Here is a 17,455-nt window from a genome sequence, read left to right as displayed (position 1 = left end):
GGGTCTTTGATTATGCTGCCCGCTTTCCCCAGGCAGCGGGAGGTGCAGATAGAGTCAATGGATGGGAGGCAGGTTTGTGTGATGGACTGGGCTGTGCTCACAACTCTCTGAAGTTTCTTGCTATCTCGGGCCGAGCAGTTGCCATACCAGGCTGTGATGCAGCCAGATAGGATGCTTTCTATGGGTGCACCTGTAAAAGTTGGGATGAGTTAATGTGGACATTCCGAATTTCCTTAGTTTCCTGAGAAAGTATAGGCGCTGTTGTTCTTTCTTGGTGGTAGCGTCGACGTGGGTGGACCAGGACAGATTTTTGGTGATGTTTACCCAACCTAGATATCATGCTCATGAGTTTTATATTGCCATAGGGAAGAGAGCAGAGTTCAGGTTAAAGGCTGCCCTTCAAATCAATAAATATCACAGGCAGCCAGATGTTCCTTGTAGCCTGCAGAGCGAAAAGGCTTATTGACTTTGTGAGCCCCCTTAGTCGGATGTGGGAAGGAAACAGTCTCTAATTGAAGAGTCACATTCCAGGGGATGGTGCGGTGGCGTAGTGGTTAGCACTGCTGCCTCACGGCGTTGAGAACCCGGGTTCGATCCTGGCCCCGGTCCACTGTCTGTGTCGAGTTTGCATCTCAGCAATTATACATATCAAACATTGACTGTTTACTAACCAACAGCATGATTAATAAGTTTGATTGAGCCATGATAGCTAAAACATTCAAATCCACATTAGTGACAGCAGGGCGGCACAGTGGAGCAGTGGTTAGCACTCCTGCCTCATGGTGCCGAGGACCCGGGTTCGATCCCGGCCCTGGGCTCCTATCCGTGTCGGGTTTGCACATTCTCCCCATGTGTACGTAGGTATCACCCCCACAACCCAAAAAGATGTGCAGGTTAGCTGAATTGGCCACGCTAAATTGCCCCTTAATTGAAAAATAAATAAATAATTGGGTACTCTACTTTTCAAAAATAAAAGAAGAGTCACATCCTGAAGCCTTCTACTGACTCTGGGGGATTTATTCTGGCATGGCCAAGGATAGGAAGAATGATCTGAACAGGCTTAATTGCTGGTGGTAAATTTAAGAAACTCCCTAAAAGCTGAGGAAAGCAACTAAAGACAGTCACTCAAAGCTACTGCGTAGTGAAGTGAGGATGCAGGACCAATTGGAAACTGGGTGCATCTGTGGACTGTTCGGTGGAAGGACTGTAATTCCATGGCAAGTGTGATGTGTGATAAGTATAAAAGGTAAATTTTGTCTCTAGTTTAGAGTATGTGTGCCCACAGAATAAATAGTATTTAGTCAGTGCTGCTTTTAATCATTTGTTGCAGTAATAGTTTAAAAATGTGAAAGCTTGCCATGTAATTCTTTCAACTAGTAACTGTAAGACCATGGGCAGAAATTTTGGTTAAGTTTCATTTTTAGCCACTTGGAAAAAAGGTTTTGCATGAGTTTCACGCCACACCTGTGCTGATTCACCCGCCCAGTATTACCTGAGAACCTCAATTATGAGAGTGACACCATTTAAACACCTCCGCAGCATTTGTTCCAAGTCCAGTCAAGAGGATGGCTGCGAGGAAGCCTGCGCTGAGTTTTTCTGAGGGAGCACTGACCCAAATGCTGGATGCAGTGGAGAAGAGGCAAGGCATTCTGTACCCTCGGGCTGGCAGAAGACCAACCAGCAAAATCACCATCCCCACATGGGAGAAGATGATGAATGATCTCCTATGTGCAACCATGTTGGGTCACTCTTCTCATTTCTCAACACTTACCCACTCACACACCCATCACAAATCCACTGGTAGCTCCCTGAATGCCACGTCACGGGGCCTCCCACTCATCTCCTCATCTCCCCTGCAGCTCCTCTCCTCAATCCAACCCATCCTTACCATCTGACCTGACAAGCATCCTGTTAACATTCCCCCCATCTGTCCCCTTGCAGGACGCGTTGGCTCGCAATAAAAAATAAAAGACACAGTCAGGCAGAGGCACGTCTGAACTGTTCGAAAATCCTCTCACTGTTCGAGGAGGAAGCCCTCCTGCTTGTCGAGGTGGAAGAGGACCGCTCCTGCGCTGAATGTGCAAGAGAAAAATGTGAGGACCCACAACACAATTATCCACCTGTCGTTATTCACATGAATTTTCTCTCTCCTATCCTTATGCCCCCTGCCATGCACTAATCCTATTTCCCTACCCTTGCAGGAAAGTTAGTAGAGCAGCCCAGTCCATCCACAAGTGTGGCTTTGGGGACCAGCCAGGAGAGCAGCTCTGAAAAATTCTCGGATTTTACATTGAAGAGGTGTCACAGCTGTCACCTAACCCTCCACCAGTGCATATACACACATAGATAGGTTTTTGGGTCACTAGCTAGTAAGCACCTCACTTCTGATGACACACAGCAGGTGGAGGTTGGTACGTCCCAGGAATCCAGCACACACGAGGACTGCAAGAGGCCAGAACTTTGCTGACCCAGTTAGATGACGTGCCCCTGAACTCATTCATCCCTCAGCTGCTGGACCTACAAAGGCGAACTTGCAAACATCTGGAAGGGATGACAGCTCACTGGTTGGCCTTCCTTCACACTGACTGGACACTTCGGGCCAATGTCACCTTGATCATGAAGAGCCCTCTCTCTATGGTCAACACCACCACTCAACTCAGTCATTTTGGAAAGTCTGATCTCTGCACAAGAAACCAGGCAGCTACACTATTGTGAGAGCCATTCCTTTGACACCAGTGATCCTCAAAGGCACCCCTAACTATGGAGGAGCCTGCATCAACGAAGATGATTATGTCCTGTATCATCACTCTGGTGATGAGCTGCCTTCAGCCAAGCAGGAGTCAGACATTCGCAGTCGCTCTTTGAGGCCAATGCTTTATCCTCACTACAGGTCAGCATCATCCTCCTGTATTTTTTGGACTAAAGGCAACCCCACCCTTCCTATAACAGGAGCAATATCAGGGTTGGGGTCGCACTGCCACCGTTCAGTGAGGAAGGGCCACCTCCCATGATGGTCACCAGTGCCACCCTAGTCCTGGTCATCTGGGAGGTTATCAAAATGTCCCAAGCTCATCTCCCCATTTGCCTCATTTCCTGATGACCTTCCTCTGTCTCTGTCTCTTCCAGGCGTTCCTCCATGGAGCACTCCTCGATGTCCTCATAAGAGGAGATCTACTGCTTGTCCATCTCCTCATCTGCCAGCTTCTCGCCAATTGCAGTGCCAGGTTGTGAAAGGCGCACCATTCAATGATGCGTGAAACCCTCTTGGGGCAACGTTAGAGGGCGCCACCTGACCAGTTCAGGCACCAGAATTGCTTCTCTACCAACGCGCGAGTAACAGCATGAGCCTCATTGTAAAAGGTCTCTGCGGCACACCGTGGCCTCCACACTGACATCATCAGCCATGCCCTGAAGGTGTACGCCTTGTCCATGAGGAACCAACCCTGTAGCTGATGAGCTCCCTTAAAGGCCTCCGGTATCTAAGAGCAGCCAAGAATACAACTGTCATGTACGCTCCCTGAAAACCTAGCACACACCTGCAGGATGCACTTGGCATTGTCGCGGACAACCTGGACATTCAGTGAGTGGAAGTCCTTGAGGTTTATGAAGGGGAAACCTGGACGCCTGTGGGGGGGAGGGGGTGGGGGGTGGAACAGAGAGCCATGTGCATGCAATCAGTGTATTACTGCACTTGTGGGAAGCCAGCTATCTGGGTGAACCTCATTGTTCTAGTGTCCTAGATAGACTGGTTCCAGTCAAATATGATGTAGTGATGCGCCCTTGCGAAGAGAGTATCTGTAATCTCCCGAATGCACTTATGTACGGAAAAGTAGGATTTGCCACAAAGGGCACCAGTGGAGCCCTGAAAGGAGCCAGTGGCAAAAATATTTAGGGTGGCTGTAACCTTTACAGTGACAGGTAGTGGGTGGCTTCCGAGTCCATGTGACGTCCACTCTTGGAGAACTTGTCAACATGACATCCAGCATCTCGTCCTGCACTGCATTTCACTCACCTCCAAGAATATAAACCACTGTTTGCAAACTCAGGGTGGTTGATGGTGCTTCCGAGTGGATACTTTCTGTGACCCCCGCCTCTGGCAGCTGAGCAGACCTGGCCACCCCTTCCTCTCCGGGGTTCTCTCCCTGCCTTCAGGAAAGCCGCATGTTAACATTGGCTTTTTCTCTCCTGCCTCATGGCAAGAAAAATTACTGCCAATTCTCCTGACTCCATGTCTGTATCTGTGTACTAACTGAAAGGGAAGAGAGAGATTGAGTGACCAATGTCCACCAGAGCATCCGACTGATGGTCAATCACTGCTGGACTTGTCGTCTGCCATTGCTCCACTCCCTTACAATATCCCACACTTACCAAGACCCCACACAAGCTCTCTCTACTCAGCGTGACAGATACATGCATACTTCAGAGACCCTCTTCAGTCCTCTGGTCTCGTGAAAAGTGAAGGCATAAGGCCCATGGGTTAACTGAATGCCATTATGTGCAAACTGCTCAGGCATAGAATGGGGGTGAGGGGAATGGTCTGCGAGGATGCCACTGAAACAACACATGTTGGAGCTCGGTGGCCTGATGAGCTCTGAAAACTTTGGCTCTTGTCTCCGATACAGTACATCTGTTAGCCTCCCTCAGCGAATGCTGAATGAAAGACTTGGAATTCAGAGAATGGGGACCTCATTGTGTAATCAGTGGCACTAGCTTATATCACAATTAAATAACTAAGCATAATTGGTTCATCTATCAAAGCTAAGGAATGTGAATAGGTATGTGTCTCTGGAGAGTGAGCATGCGGAGCCCACTGGCACCGTCGAGGCCTTCCGTGCTTGGTGGGCACCGAGGGGACAGGGATGCCTTGTTGGCCCTTTCAATCACATTTTGATTCGATGTTTTAAGTTTCATTTGTGATGTGCTTTTTAGTTCAGATAGTATCTCTTTGCGTGTCTATCCCTTTAATTTGTCCCTCAGTTTATTTGGTTTCTTTTCATTGATTCCTGTTTCGACACAAAATAAACCGAAGGGCCCTCCATGCCCTTTCACGGCATGCAGAGGCATTTCCTGTATGGGTTGCTACTGCACACCCTTCTTCTTTTCCTTGTTGCCATCCGGCAGTGCAGGTCCGCAGTGGAGATCGCTCTGTGGAGGCAGTTGCACACGCAGCCCCATGCTACTGAAGGATGCATCAGTTCACAGGCTCCCAAGGTGCCTGCCCTTTTTGCGGCCTTGTGGAGTACATGGACCAAGCTTATATAGGTTGTTTTTCAGATTTTTAAAGAACTTTTTAAAACAGCTTTGTTTGCAATTTAGCTCCCGATCTATGTGCACCTGGGGCATGCAGGGTGAAGGACCTCTTTGCGAACCTGCTCCATGGTCTGGTCAAATGTGCCATCAACAGGTTCAGGCAGTGGGCAATCAACAAGGCGTACAATCCAACTGTCTGCCCCTCTACTGCTGCCACATTCGTGTCCGGGTGTCCAGAGACAGGGAGCATGTGGTGTCTGCTGGCACCGTCGAGGCATTCTATGCCTGGTGGGTACTGCAGGGACTGGGGTACCTTATCGACCCTTTCAATCACACTTCGATTTGACATTTTGAGTTTCATTTGTGATTTGCTTTTTGGTACAGTCGGTATTCCTTTAAGGGCTGCCCCTTTTCTTTGTCCCTCAGTTTATTTGATTTATTTTATTAGTTGTTAAAATATACCCAAGGGTGAGCTCATTGCTCTCAAGACTCCATATTAAACTTAACAGGTTTAGATAACATCACTGGCAGCCTTCAAGGTAGCAGCTCACACCCACCCAACACAGCTGCCCAGAGCCAGGCCCATTTGAGATGGCATATGCCCTTCCACTGTGGATTTCAGCCTCAAGGTTGGTCAGATTTGTTAATGGCTTCATTGCCCTCTCATTAGAAATGTCTTTCCTTATGGGGCCAAGCCATTTGTCCCTTGTGTCATGCCAATGGCATCCCCCGCCCCTCCCCACAAACTAACTTCCACCCCCACTTTGGAAGATGGCTTTCACCCCCTGTGTTGCCATATTGCCCGCCACCCCCTCATACAGTTCCAGCAACCCTCTGGATTGGGCTTCCCTTTTCAGCCTCCACAACACCCCCCACAACGGTGCTCTGCTCTGGAGCTGACCTCTCTGGCCTCCACTGCCCCATCAACAACATTGTCCTGCTCTGGAGCTGACCTCTCCAGCCTGCACAGTACCCTGAACCTGCAAGCAATCACCAAACCTGTGAGTACCTACCGGAATGCAACCCCTTTATCCGCTCTGCACCCCCAAGCTCTCCAATGCTCTCTCTCCCAGTGGACTCCCTATGAATAGTGGTGACCTGTGCGCTCACCTCCGACATGAGGTTGACAGGTTCATATTTTTTAAAACCTGTTATAAACTTGTGGTGAATGTAATATATGAATGTATATAATAATTCACACTGTTATTGTAAGCGCAGTAGCTCCATCCTACCACTAGGGGGAGTAGTGCTGGGAGCACTGAGGAACTTGTACTGGGCTCCACCTTTGGTTCCGCCCACGACTCCTCCCCCTAGTGCAGCTGAATAAGTATCCATGTCCAGAGTCAGCCTGGGTCACTACGAGTTCATCGACAGGTAACAAGCTAGCTCTGAAGTAAGTCGATTAAAGCCTAGATTCACTTCGGAAACAAATGTCTGATGGTTCCATCAAAACTTCACCAGATAATATTGGAATTTAGAATGAGGGGAGAGGTTACAGCAGCTCTGCCTGCTAATGATATTACAGGTTGAGCATCCCTTATCCGAAAAATTCCAAAATTCTGACTTTTGTTTTGAGTGCCGATGTGGTGTCACAAGTGGGAAATTACACAATGCTCTGGGAAGGTGCCCGGGCGATGTGCCGCTCCCAACGCACCGCACATGCGCGGATCCCAACGCGCCTGACATGCGCAGGTCAACCGCACTACACATGCATAGGTCCCAATGCGCCACCAATGTACATTATGGGCAGGATTCTCCGACCCCTGCCGGGTGGAAGAATCACCAGGGGGCGGCATGAATCCCGCCCCGCCGCTCTGGCGCCGACTGCATAATTCTCGGGGCCCACCGATCTGCGGGCGGGCCTGTGCCGGGGGGGCACTCCGGGGGGGCACTCTGCTCTGGGCTCTGTTAAGCTCCGCCATGGCCGGCGCGGAGAAGAAACCCACTGCGCATGTGCCAGAATACGCTTGCGCTCCAATGCGCGCCGGCGGAGGCATTTCGCCGCTTGTTGGCGCGGCGCCAATCACTCCAGCGCCCGCCTAGCCCCTGGAAGTGCAGAGGATTCCGCAACGTCCGGGCAGCCCGACGCCAGAGTGGTTCAAGCTAGTCTTTGGCGCCTGTATGGCCTACCCGCCGGTCGGGGAGAACCCCGGCCTATATCCTGAAATCCGACAAGTTCCGAAATCCAACTCGCACTCGGCCCCAAGCATTTTGGATAAGGGGTGCTCAACCTCTATAATGCATTCACATGAGGTTCTCGACCTTCCTGGATGTGAACCTCATTACATCACTGGCAGTGAGTGGGGACACTAGCATCACAAGGTCTTGCTGCCGAGATTCTCGTTTTTGGCCTCTGGTAAGATTTTGCGTCCACGTCGCCAATTGCCTTTGCAGCAAATGAGGGTGCAAAATTATGGCCTTATACCTCTTTTTCAAAGTTATTGGTGTCTACAAAAATCATAACAATGCATTAAGGCTTTTATAGAATGCACCAAAAGTTTATCACACAGACTGTACTGAAGTGTAACATTAATTGAAAAGTTATCACTGAAACAAGTAAAGAGCAATATAACTTTTTTTAAATGAAAGTTTATGAAGACATTAAAATTACAGCTATTTCCACTTTTGAATCTACCATAGAGGCTGTACTATGGAAATTGAAACAGTTAACCACCGTTTACTAAACTATGCTTTCTACTGAACTGATTGAAAACCTGGGATGCAATTTGGACCCATTCAAAACATACACATTTCCATAGATTTAAAATAGGGTGTTGCTCATTGGTGTCACAGTGCAATGTATCCAATCGTTCAGTGCTCCAAGCAAACACCAACATGAAATCTGTTAACACAATTTACATTGTGTACCTTGGGTTGCCCTATTATATATTTTCTTTTTATTTTATTTTATTTTCATTACTGAATGATCGGTTTGAGCTGCTCACAGAAAAATACTTTTCACTACCTCGGTACACATGACAATAAACAAATCCAATACAACTCTATCTGTAATCAATGTTGTGTTACCCAATGCACACAGACAGAGATTGTTTTCAATCTTAAAAGACTACTGGGTCAATTTTGAGCTTGCGTTAGCCGTTGGTGTAAACGGTGATGTGGGCCCAAAGTCCCTCGAGAGTCAGAAGACAAGAATCTTGCCAATGAAATGTCGTATTCCAATTTTCCACACCCTTCGTCGGTGACATAACGTTGGCCGGGAACCTCATAGCAATAGATTTAAACATAATTAAAGGGCTTCCATGCAATATGTTGCACCCTTGTTGAATATTCATACCTCATGTATGTCACATCATGTCAACAAGGTTTCTAACAGGTTGTTAAAAACGTGAAGCAGTTGAGGGGAACAAAGTACAGTCCCCAGGGAGTGGGGGAGGGAGGTACATGGAGGCCACTGCCATCTGGCTGTTGTAACCTGGTAGTTTCGAGAGGGGCCCTCTGGGGTGCCCCATTGCGGTGGGAAATTCCCCTTAAGTGTGTGGGGTGGGGGTCACCCCGATGCCTGTGTGGTTGTGAGGGAGGCACCCCAATACCTGTGTCGTGGGGAGTGCGAGTCACACCGATGTTTGTGGAGGGGTGGACCACCCCCATTCGTGTGTGTGGGTGGGCGGGGATGGGTCGCCCCGATGCATGCGTGGTCAGGGGGTGTGTTTCCCTGATGCCTGTCAGGGGAGGTTCCCTGTGTTCGCGGTGTCTGAGTGGAACTTATTACTAATTCAGATTTGGGCGCCCTTTAAAGATGGTGCCCCGAACTCTGTGGAGCTGATGGTGCCAGCTCTATCAGGCCCTGCCCCTCCAGACTGACAGCAGAAACCATGCCCCCAGATTCTCTGTCCAGCATTCTCTGATCCAAATTTGTCCCGGCACTGCTGCCAGCGAGAATGGAAAATTTGGCACTGAGTCAAAACTCCATTCACCGGTGTCAACAGACACAGAATTCCAACCTCAAGTGCCGGAATATCTGGAGAGAAAATTTGGCTGTGCAGCTGAAGAACCTCACGCCAGTTTTCTCACTGAAACTGACACTGAAAAAATATCAGAACATTCCACCCTATTTGTTTCCTATTACCTATTTTTAAAAATTTGGATAGAATTTGACTTCAATTTACTTTATCTTCCATTGGGAGCCAGGTTTAATCTGTATAAGTGCCCTGTTTATGTAGATTCTGTGCTGAAAGATGTGCACACATCGCAATTACCAGTGGAGACATATCTTGCATTTTTGCTGATTTGTCCAATGCAGTGACATGTAAGAAAAGTTGAATGTGGATTATTTCATTATTCTGATTCCAACATATCCAGTAATGGTGAATATCCGAGGTTTGTAATAGCACTTGTGGTTTGATTTGATTTGATTTATTGTCACATGTACCGAAGTACAGTGAAAAATATTTTTCTGCGGACGAGGGAACGTACACAGTCCGTACATAGTAGACAAAAGAATAATCAACAGAGAACATTGGCAAATGGTACATCGACAAACAGTGATTGGTTACAGTGTGGAACAAGGGGCAGCATAGGGTGTCGTGAATACTGTTCTTACAGGGAGCAGATCACTCCGAGGGGGAGTCGTTGAGTAGTCTTGTAGCTGTGGGTAAGAAGCTGTTCCCATGTCTGGATGTGCGGGTCTTCAGACTTCTGTACCTTCTACCTGAAGATTGTGCATGAAGATTTTAATAAAACAGATTATTTACAGCTGATTGAAACTAATTGGAAATTTGAAAGCACCTAAAGGCTTTCATTGAAAGTACAAAACAAAAAGAAATTGCTCAAATTTTGAGGTTAAAAATAACAGTAAAACCTCAACACTCACCAATATTGTAGAACATATCAGACAGCAACTTCCAGCGATTGCACATGCACAGTTAAACACAGAAATCAGGAAGTTACTGCCTGAGTTTCTCCACTCTTCCAAGACCTGTGCTGCACTGATATTTCAGCAAGGGGCAAAGCATTGAGAAACTTCGAAGTTTGTAAAGTTGCTGTACTTATGTGATAGATACCCTGTAGATCTTAGAATTTACAGTGCAGAACGAGGCCATTCAGCCATCGGCTCTGTACCGGCTCTTGGAAAGAGCACCCTACTTAAGCCCCACGCCTCCCCTTTATCCCAGTAACCTCACCCAACCTTTTTGGACACTAAGGGCAATCCGGAATGGCCAATCCACCTAACCTGCACATCTTTGGACTGTGGGAGGAAATCGGAGCACCCGGAGAAAACCCACGCATACATGGGGAGAACGTGCAGACGCCACACAGACAGCGACCCAAGCCGGTGATCGAACCTGGGACCCTGGAGCTGTTAACCAAATGTGCTAACCACTATGCTACCGTGCTGCCCTATAAATGCACCAGAAAAGATTTGGGCTGCCCATTCCAATATAAGCACATTTTCAATAGCTTGACGAGTCTTAAATGCTGCCAAACAATGTTACTGCCACTGAAATACCACCCATTGCTATATTGATTTACTTGTTATAAGTGTGAACTGACATTCCTTCAGATTGTAATTATTGTTGGAGATTTTAAAAATTATAAGGTTTTCATAATTTTTGTTTAACATTTTCTTTCTATCTCTTTTATTTCTTTTTCGTAGTTCTATATTTCTTTCCCTCCTTATTTTGCTTTCTTTTTGAAATTTGGCATTGAATCAACTATTCTAACTTACACTTCCTGGTTCAGATTGTGCAGTTTAGTACAAAATCTTCAGTCTGGTTGGTCAGTTGCTTGGCCTGCCCACACAGGTCACCCAAAAGGGGGAAATAGTGCACAGAAATGGCTTGACAGTCACCAAAACGTTCATTGCAAATCCACATGTGAAGTCTGTGGGCAAGATTAAATGTGGTTAGTGCCATTCATTCCCCACTGACAACAAAATCTGGGACATTGCGTTACTGTTTTAATAATTCTTTATAAAACTGTATCAAAACAGTATGTATTTGTTTAAATCATTATCCTTTTCAGAAAATCAAAAAATTTCAGAAATTTTAAATACAACAAATGGATTTATTTTATAACTGTTGTCTGATTTGTGGCTTTCATAGATTCATATAAACTTTACTCTCTGTTTCGGGTTCTCCATTAATGTAGTCCAGGTATTGTCCAGCTGCTATGACAAGTGAATAATAATTCCTTAAATCCCACCCATTGCCATATTGATTTACTTCTTTGTTTCCTGCAGTGACTAAGATTAATGGTTCCTCTATGGTTACATCTCAAAGTTTGCTTTATTCTTGACACAGATATGATCAAATTTCAGCAGCAACTGTTGTGACATTTGAAGCTTTCCTCTGGTACAAGGATTGGTCCCAGGAATATTAACACCGCATCAAATGAGAGGCAGGGTGGCTGAATAGAAACCAAAGAGCAGCTTTTCTGATTAATACATTACTGAAGTCTGATTAAATATAGTTAACAGTTTCCAGCTCAGAGATATTTAAGATTTTTTTCCAATAAACTCTTCCCATCAAATCTATGTCCTAACTCATCCAATAACCATTACTTTAAATGGTTATAAATGTAGCATTTTCCAGCAGCTCAGGCTTTACTCTGTGTCACAAAGACGATGTACCTCAGCTAGCATTTAGTTGTACCCAACCACCAGAGCGTCCCTTAAGAACCTTGAATATCATGCTTGCAAGTAGAAAATATACTAGTCAAAAATTGACAGGTGAGCAGTACGTATCCATCCAATTAACAGTATTCTAGATGCTTCATAGAAGAATGGTGTAATCAGTTATTGGTCTGGAGTAAACCAATTAAGTGATATCTTATCGAAGCTGCAATTGAGATTTGCAACTGTGTATGCTTACCATATGGAGTATGTGAGGTGCACGAAACTAGAACCATTACATTAAATGCAACTAAAAGCCCCACTTATATTGAAACTCAAATTTGGAACTTGATTCACTGTCTTTTGCTACCACCAGACTGTCTGTGCTGAATCATTTGCCCTAATCCTGGATGACACATTCCTTCTTAGTATCTTAGCCAAGACGTGGAGATATGCATCATGTCAATCTGAGTGAAATAGAATCAAATCCAGGCTGCATAGCTGGAAAAAAGGAGTTATAACTGCTGGACCCAATCCTCACAGAAATATATATTTGTAGCATAGTGTTTTATGTTCTATGTGTTAGAAAATATTGTTGATGTCACAATTGCCCCAAAAATAGGAGTATTCAAGCACATTTATACAATACTGAAATAACTAGGATTTATAAAACTCGCATAGCAAATAAAGAATTTCTAATCACTCAACACAATGAATTGCTTTTGAAAAGTACGAGCTGTTATTAAAGGTGGAGTCATCCCGATTCCTTGGGGCAATTTACAAGGTGGGACCAGGAGGACCTTCTGAAGAATAGATGTTGGGTCAGCAGCAATTCCCACTGCCAGGCAACCTTTACCCAGGTGGGTCAGCATCTGCTCGCAGCAGCAGCAGGGAACTAATCTGCAAAATTGCAGACCCATTTGAGGGCTGATGGGGATCCCAATGGTGGGTGGGCCCCCACAGCAGATACTTGGAGGTGGTTTCTAGTGGCTGGCGTGGTGGGCCTCTCTCTGCAGCTCTGGCCACCATTCATTTAATTAAATTTAGTACCTTTTCTGAGGGTATCTCAAGATGGAGGTGCCCGTGCATTCCCACTCTGATAGTGGCAGCACCCACCTCAAGCAGTGGAGCTGCCACGATTCCAAGGCTGCAACCTCTCTGATTGGGCCTGCAATGTCAGGGCTCTGCCCACAATACTTACTGGACGGCAGGCCTGAAACCAGCCTCTTCATTTTGTCCCCAGAAGATCTCCCAGGCTTCTGTTCTTCCAGGTAGAGTGAGGTCAGGACCCTGAAGTGGTTCCAACTCTTCCCCAAGTAAAAAAAATGCAACTATTTAAAACATTCAAAATCTCACAAACAGTATCCACAAACATAGAATCATATAGAATCCCTATAATGCAGAAGTATACCTTTCAGCCCATCTCCGTGGAAGCATTAAAAACAAATTATCATCATGCATGGCTTTAATAGTAATATTGTAAATAATTTGTTCTCCACTGTATTTTTCCCCCTTCTAAAACAGCCACCCGTCATCCTATTCTTCAGAAAACACACCCTTATTGTTCTATCCTTGCAAACTATTGTCCCATCTCCAGCCATTTTTTTTCCCCTCTAAAGTCACTTCTCCAATTCTTGCAACTACGCATTTGAATCTCACCAATCCCAAAGTGAGACAAATTGGCAGGGAGCCAATGGAACAGCTCTGATTTTTCTCTCTAGCCAGCTGGAGTTAAGCTGCCATCCTATAAACAAAAGCCGCCCCTCAATTCTTGGGCACACATCAGCTAACAAATGTGCGAATGAGGAAGCCAAGAACTGGGTGGCAGCGGGAGTGCCAGGGTGCCACCCTGCCCAGAGCTCGGCCACCCATGGGCCTTCAATGGCCTGGGAAACCCCTCACTGTGCCGTTAGCCTGGTCCACCTTTGTGTGGGCCAGTGCTAAACGGCATCATGGCTAGGTCTCCTGATAGTTCCCGGGTCTCAGGAGAATACAACGCAGACATATTTAAATGAGCCTAATGGCTCATTTAAATATGTTCATCTGGATCACGGCTAGAGAGGGGGAGACCCAAATCGCGATGTCTCACAAGATCTTGTTAAATCACCCGAGGCGTTCCAAGCATCATGTATCTCGCAAGAGGCCTCTTGTAAGATTAAACGGCCTCGTCGCATCACCAAGTTGGACTGACGAGGGCTACGAGGGCATTGAATTGTGCCCAACATTTTATAAAAAAGTTTTCTCTCAGAAGTTTTTTCTGGATTAATCTTTTGGATAACGTTTTCTTTGAGATGTGGTTTTCATACTAGTTTGTAGTTAAAGAACTTGCATTGACATAGCATGTCATCACATCTTTCAGAAATGCCCCAAGATGCAACAAATTACTTTTAAATGAAATCACTACAAAGCAAACACGCAGATATTCTGCACAGTGTAAGGTCCCACAGCAAAGAAATGAATGACCAGTTAATTTTCTGGGCAGCCTTAATTGTAGGAAAAACACTGGGAAAACTCCCTGTTGTTCATTTAACAGCACCAGATTTCTTTCCTGCTCATCACTGATGCTTACACCAGTATTCTGGTTTCTATGTGCTTAATCTAAGATTGTATTAATGGAGAAGAGTACCTTTGCAGCAATTCACCCCACCTACATGCCTCAATGACTACTGTCCGGTGGTCTTGAACTCTGTCAATATGAAGTGCTTTGAGAGGTTGGTCATCAGACAGGTCAACGCCATACTCCCAGAATGCCTTGATCCACTACAATTCGCTTACACTTTGCCACAACTGGTCCACAGCGTACGCTATCTCCCTGGCCCTGCACTCATCCCTGGAGCAGCTCAACGACAAAAGGATTCCTGCATCAGACTCTTATTCATTGACGACAGCTCCGCCTTCAATACTGTAATCCCAGCCAATCCCATATCCAAACTCCAAAACCTTGGACTTGACTCCACCCTCTGCAACTCGACTTCATGACCCACAGACCACAATCAGTAAAGATAAACAACGAACGTCCTCCACAATGGTCCTCAATACTGGGGCCTCGTAAGGTTGCGTACTTGGCCCCTACTATACTCCTTATACACACACAACTGTGTGGCAAAATTCGGCTCCAACTCCATCTACAAGTTTCCTGATAACACGACCATAGTGGGTAGGATCTCAAACAACGATGAGTCAGAATACAGGAGGGAGATAGAGAGCTTAGTGGCATGGTGCAATGACAACAATCTCCCCTCAGTGTCAGTAAAACTAAGGAGCTGGTCATTAACTTCAGGAAGCAAAGTATCGTACACACCCCTGTCTGCATCAATAGTGCTGAGGTGGAGATGGTTGACAGCTTCAAATTCCTAGGTATGCACATCACCAACAATCTGTCCTGTCCATCCACATTGCGCTACGACCAAGAAATCACAACAGCGCCTTTACTTCCTCAGGAAACTAAGGAAATTTGCATGTCCACATTGACTGTCACCTATTTTTACAGATGCACCATAGAAAGCATCCCAACTGGCTGCATCACAACGTGGTATGGCCCAAGACTGTAAGAAAGTACAGAGAATCGTGAACAGAGCCCAATCTGTCACGTAAATCCCTTTCCCATCCATTGAGTCTGGCTACACCTACCGCTGGCTTGGGAAAGGGGCAGCATAATCAACGATCCCTCCCACCTGGGTTATTCTCTCGTCCAATTTCTTCCATCGAGCAGAAGATACAAAAGCCTGAAAACACATATTAACAGATTTTAAAACTGCTCCTTCCCGCTGTTAGCAGACTCCTGAATGACCCTTTTATGGACTGAACTGATCTTTCTAGGCAGCTTCTCTACTTTTGTAGCACTATACTCTGTATACTTCACCTGATGTCTTTGTATTTACATTGTGTATTTATCATATGTCCTACATTTTTCATGTGTGGAGCGATCTGCCTGGACTGTACGCAGAACAATACTTTTCACTGTAGCTCGGTACATGTGGCAATAAATCTAAAACTAACTCTGAGGGTCAAAACACAACGTGAGAGTGCTGCTAACTGGGCCATGCTGGCAAGTTGGATGATCAAAGAACACCATTTTCATGAGAATACTGTTTGCCATCCTATTTCTGTTTGAATTCAATCAATATCAAATTTTGTCATGGGTTGTACATCCTAATTCTGCCCTGGTTGTTTTAACTTAATTTGTTAAGCTAGCATAAAATATGCTTTTCCCGTATGCTTTTTGTAATTGTTAGAAGTTTGCTCTTTCTTTAGATACCTGCTGACTGGGAACAAGCCAGTTTAAGACCCGGCAGTCAAGCAAGCAGTATCTTCAAGCAAAGCCCACAACTTGGCAGCATCTATGGCATTACAGGAGGTTATTCCAACAGCAACCTGGTGGCTGATGAGGAGTCACAGGAGTTTGATGATTTAATATTTGCCTTAAAAACTGGTGAGTGATTGATACATGACTTGATGATGAAAGTGAACATATCTTACTTCACCAGTGGTTAGTCCATGCAAAGACTCCTGTTTTCTGGGGAAACCGAGACAGCAGAGCTGATAGAACAGCAAGGAAGGACAGGAATATTGGATGTTTTTTATTGCAGTGCCTTTATTGGCAGTAAATCCAGTCTGGCTGATTCTTGCTGTTACTGCGTTCCAAAGATGCGCAGGTTAGGTGGATTGGCCACACTAAATTTCCCTTAGTGTCCAAAAGATGTGCAGGTTAGGTGGGGTTACAGGGATCGGACAGGGGGTTGGGCCGGGGTAAAATACTCTTTTGGATGGCCAAATGGCCTCCTCTGCACAGCAGGGATTCTATGGATGTGCCAAACCTTATAGCAAATAGTACAACTCTGCATATGTTCTAATTTAGACCCAGATCCTGAGATGTTATTTGTTTTTTATCATTACCAAATAAGTGTGCAAGGCCATCAAAAATGGTTTGAGTTACATTGGTATGCATCCACTCAGACTACAATGACTCATCGGCCTTTCATGGCATACTATAATTAGAGAGTTTCCATGAGAGGACGCAACATGACTGCTAGTTATACATTCACGTATCCTAGTGATATCATTTGTTCTACTGTTCCAGATTTCTCAGGGAAAAAAGAGCCACTGTCTCGACTAATCATCTCTCAAAGTTAGATTTGTTCACCCACATTCCCCTATGCAGTTGTACATTGATGGGTGTGCATAAAGCATGCGTTATGCAACCAGACTTACTTGGCATACTCCTCTTCTCGAGGATTTCCATTGCAAAACTCAGTCATGCTGCGGACCACCATTAAATCATTTACAACTGGTGCATGAGAAACCAAAAGTAAAAAATATCCATGAAAAAGAAGCATTGTGTGACATGGATAAAGTTGACTTATCAGTTTCATGGCTTCTAGCAATACTAAAGTGCACATTTGCATTGACTGCTATTCACCTGACATCCTGCACACCAAAACAACAGGAAATGGTTGAGCCCACCATAAAATGCACTGGTACATCACAAATTTCCAGTAACCCAATTACCACCTAAATGAGAGAGTGAGAAAACTTCAAGTTAAACTATTTCCGCTAGATTTTGTTTTATTCTTTCATGAGATGTGGGTGTCGCTTTCCGGGCCAGCACTTGTTACCCATCCCAAATTGCCTTTG

General features: G+C 45.6%; 1 protein-coding gene across 6 annotated transcripts in view; it reads left to right on the top strand.

Annotated features, from left to right (window-relative positions):
• adgrv1 (adhesion G protein-coupled receptor V1) overlaps positions 1-17,455 on the top strand; it is an 838,553-nt gene that overhangs the window by 815,425 nt on the left and 5,673 nt on the right. For all 6 annotated transcript variants that reach the window (XM_038805279.1, XM_038805282.1, XM_038805283.1 and 3 more), the window contains one exon: positions 16,076-16,253. In XM_038805279.1, coding sequence (XP_038661207.1) covers positions 16,076-16,253 — 178 coding nt within the window. The remainder of the gene's footprint in view (positions 1-16,075; positions 16,254-17,455) is intronic.

Source organism: Scyliorhinus canicula, chromosome 8 (genome assembly GCF_902713615.1).
Source record: "Scyliorhinus canicula chromosome 8, sScyCan1.1, whole genome shotgun sequence".
NCBI lineage: Eukaryota > Metazoa > Chordata > Chondrichthyes > Carcharhiniformes > Scyliorhinidae > Scyliorhinus > Scyliorhinus canicula.
Note: the sequence above shows the minus strand (reverse complement) of the source record. Positions and strands in the feature narration are given on the sequence as shown.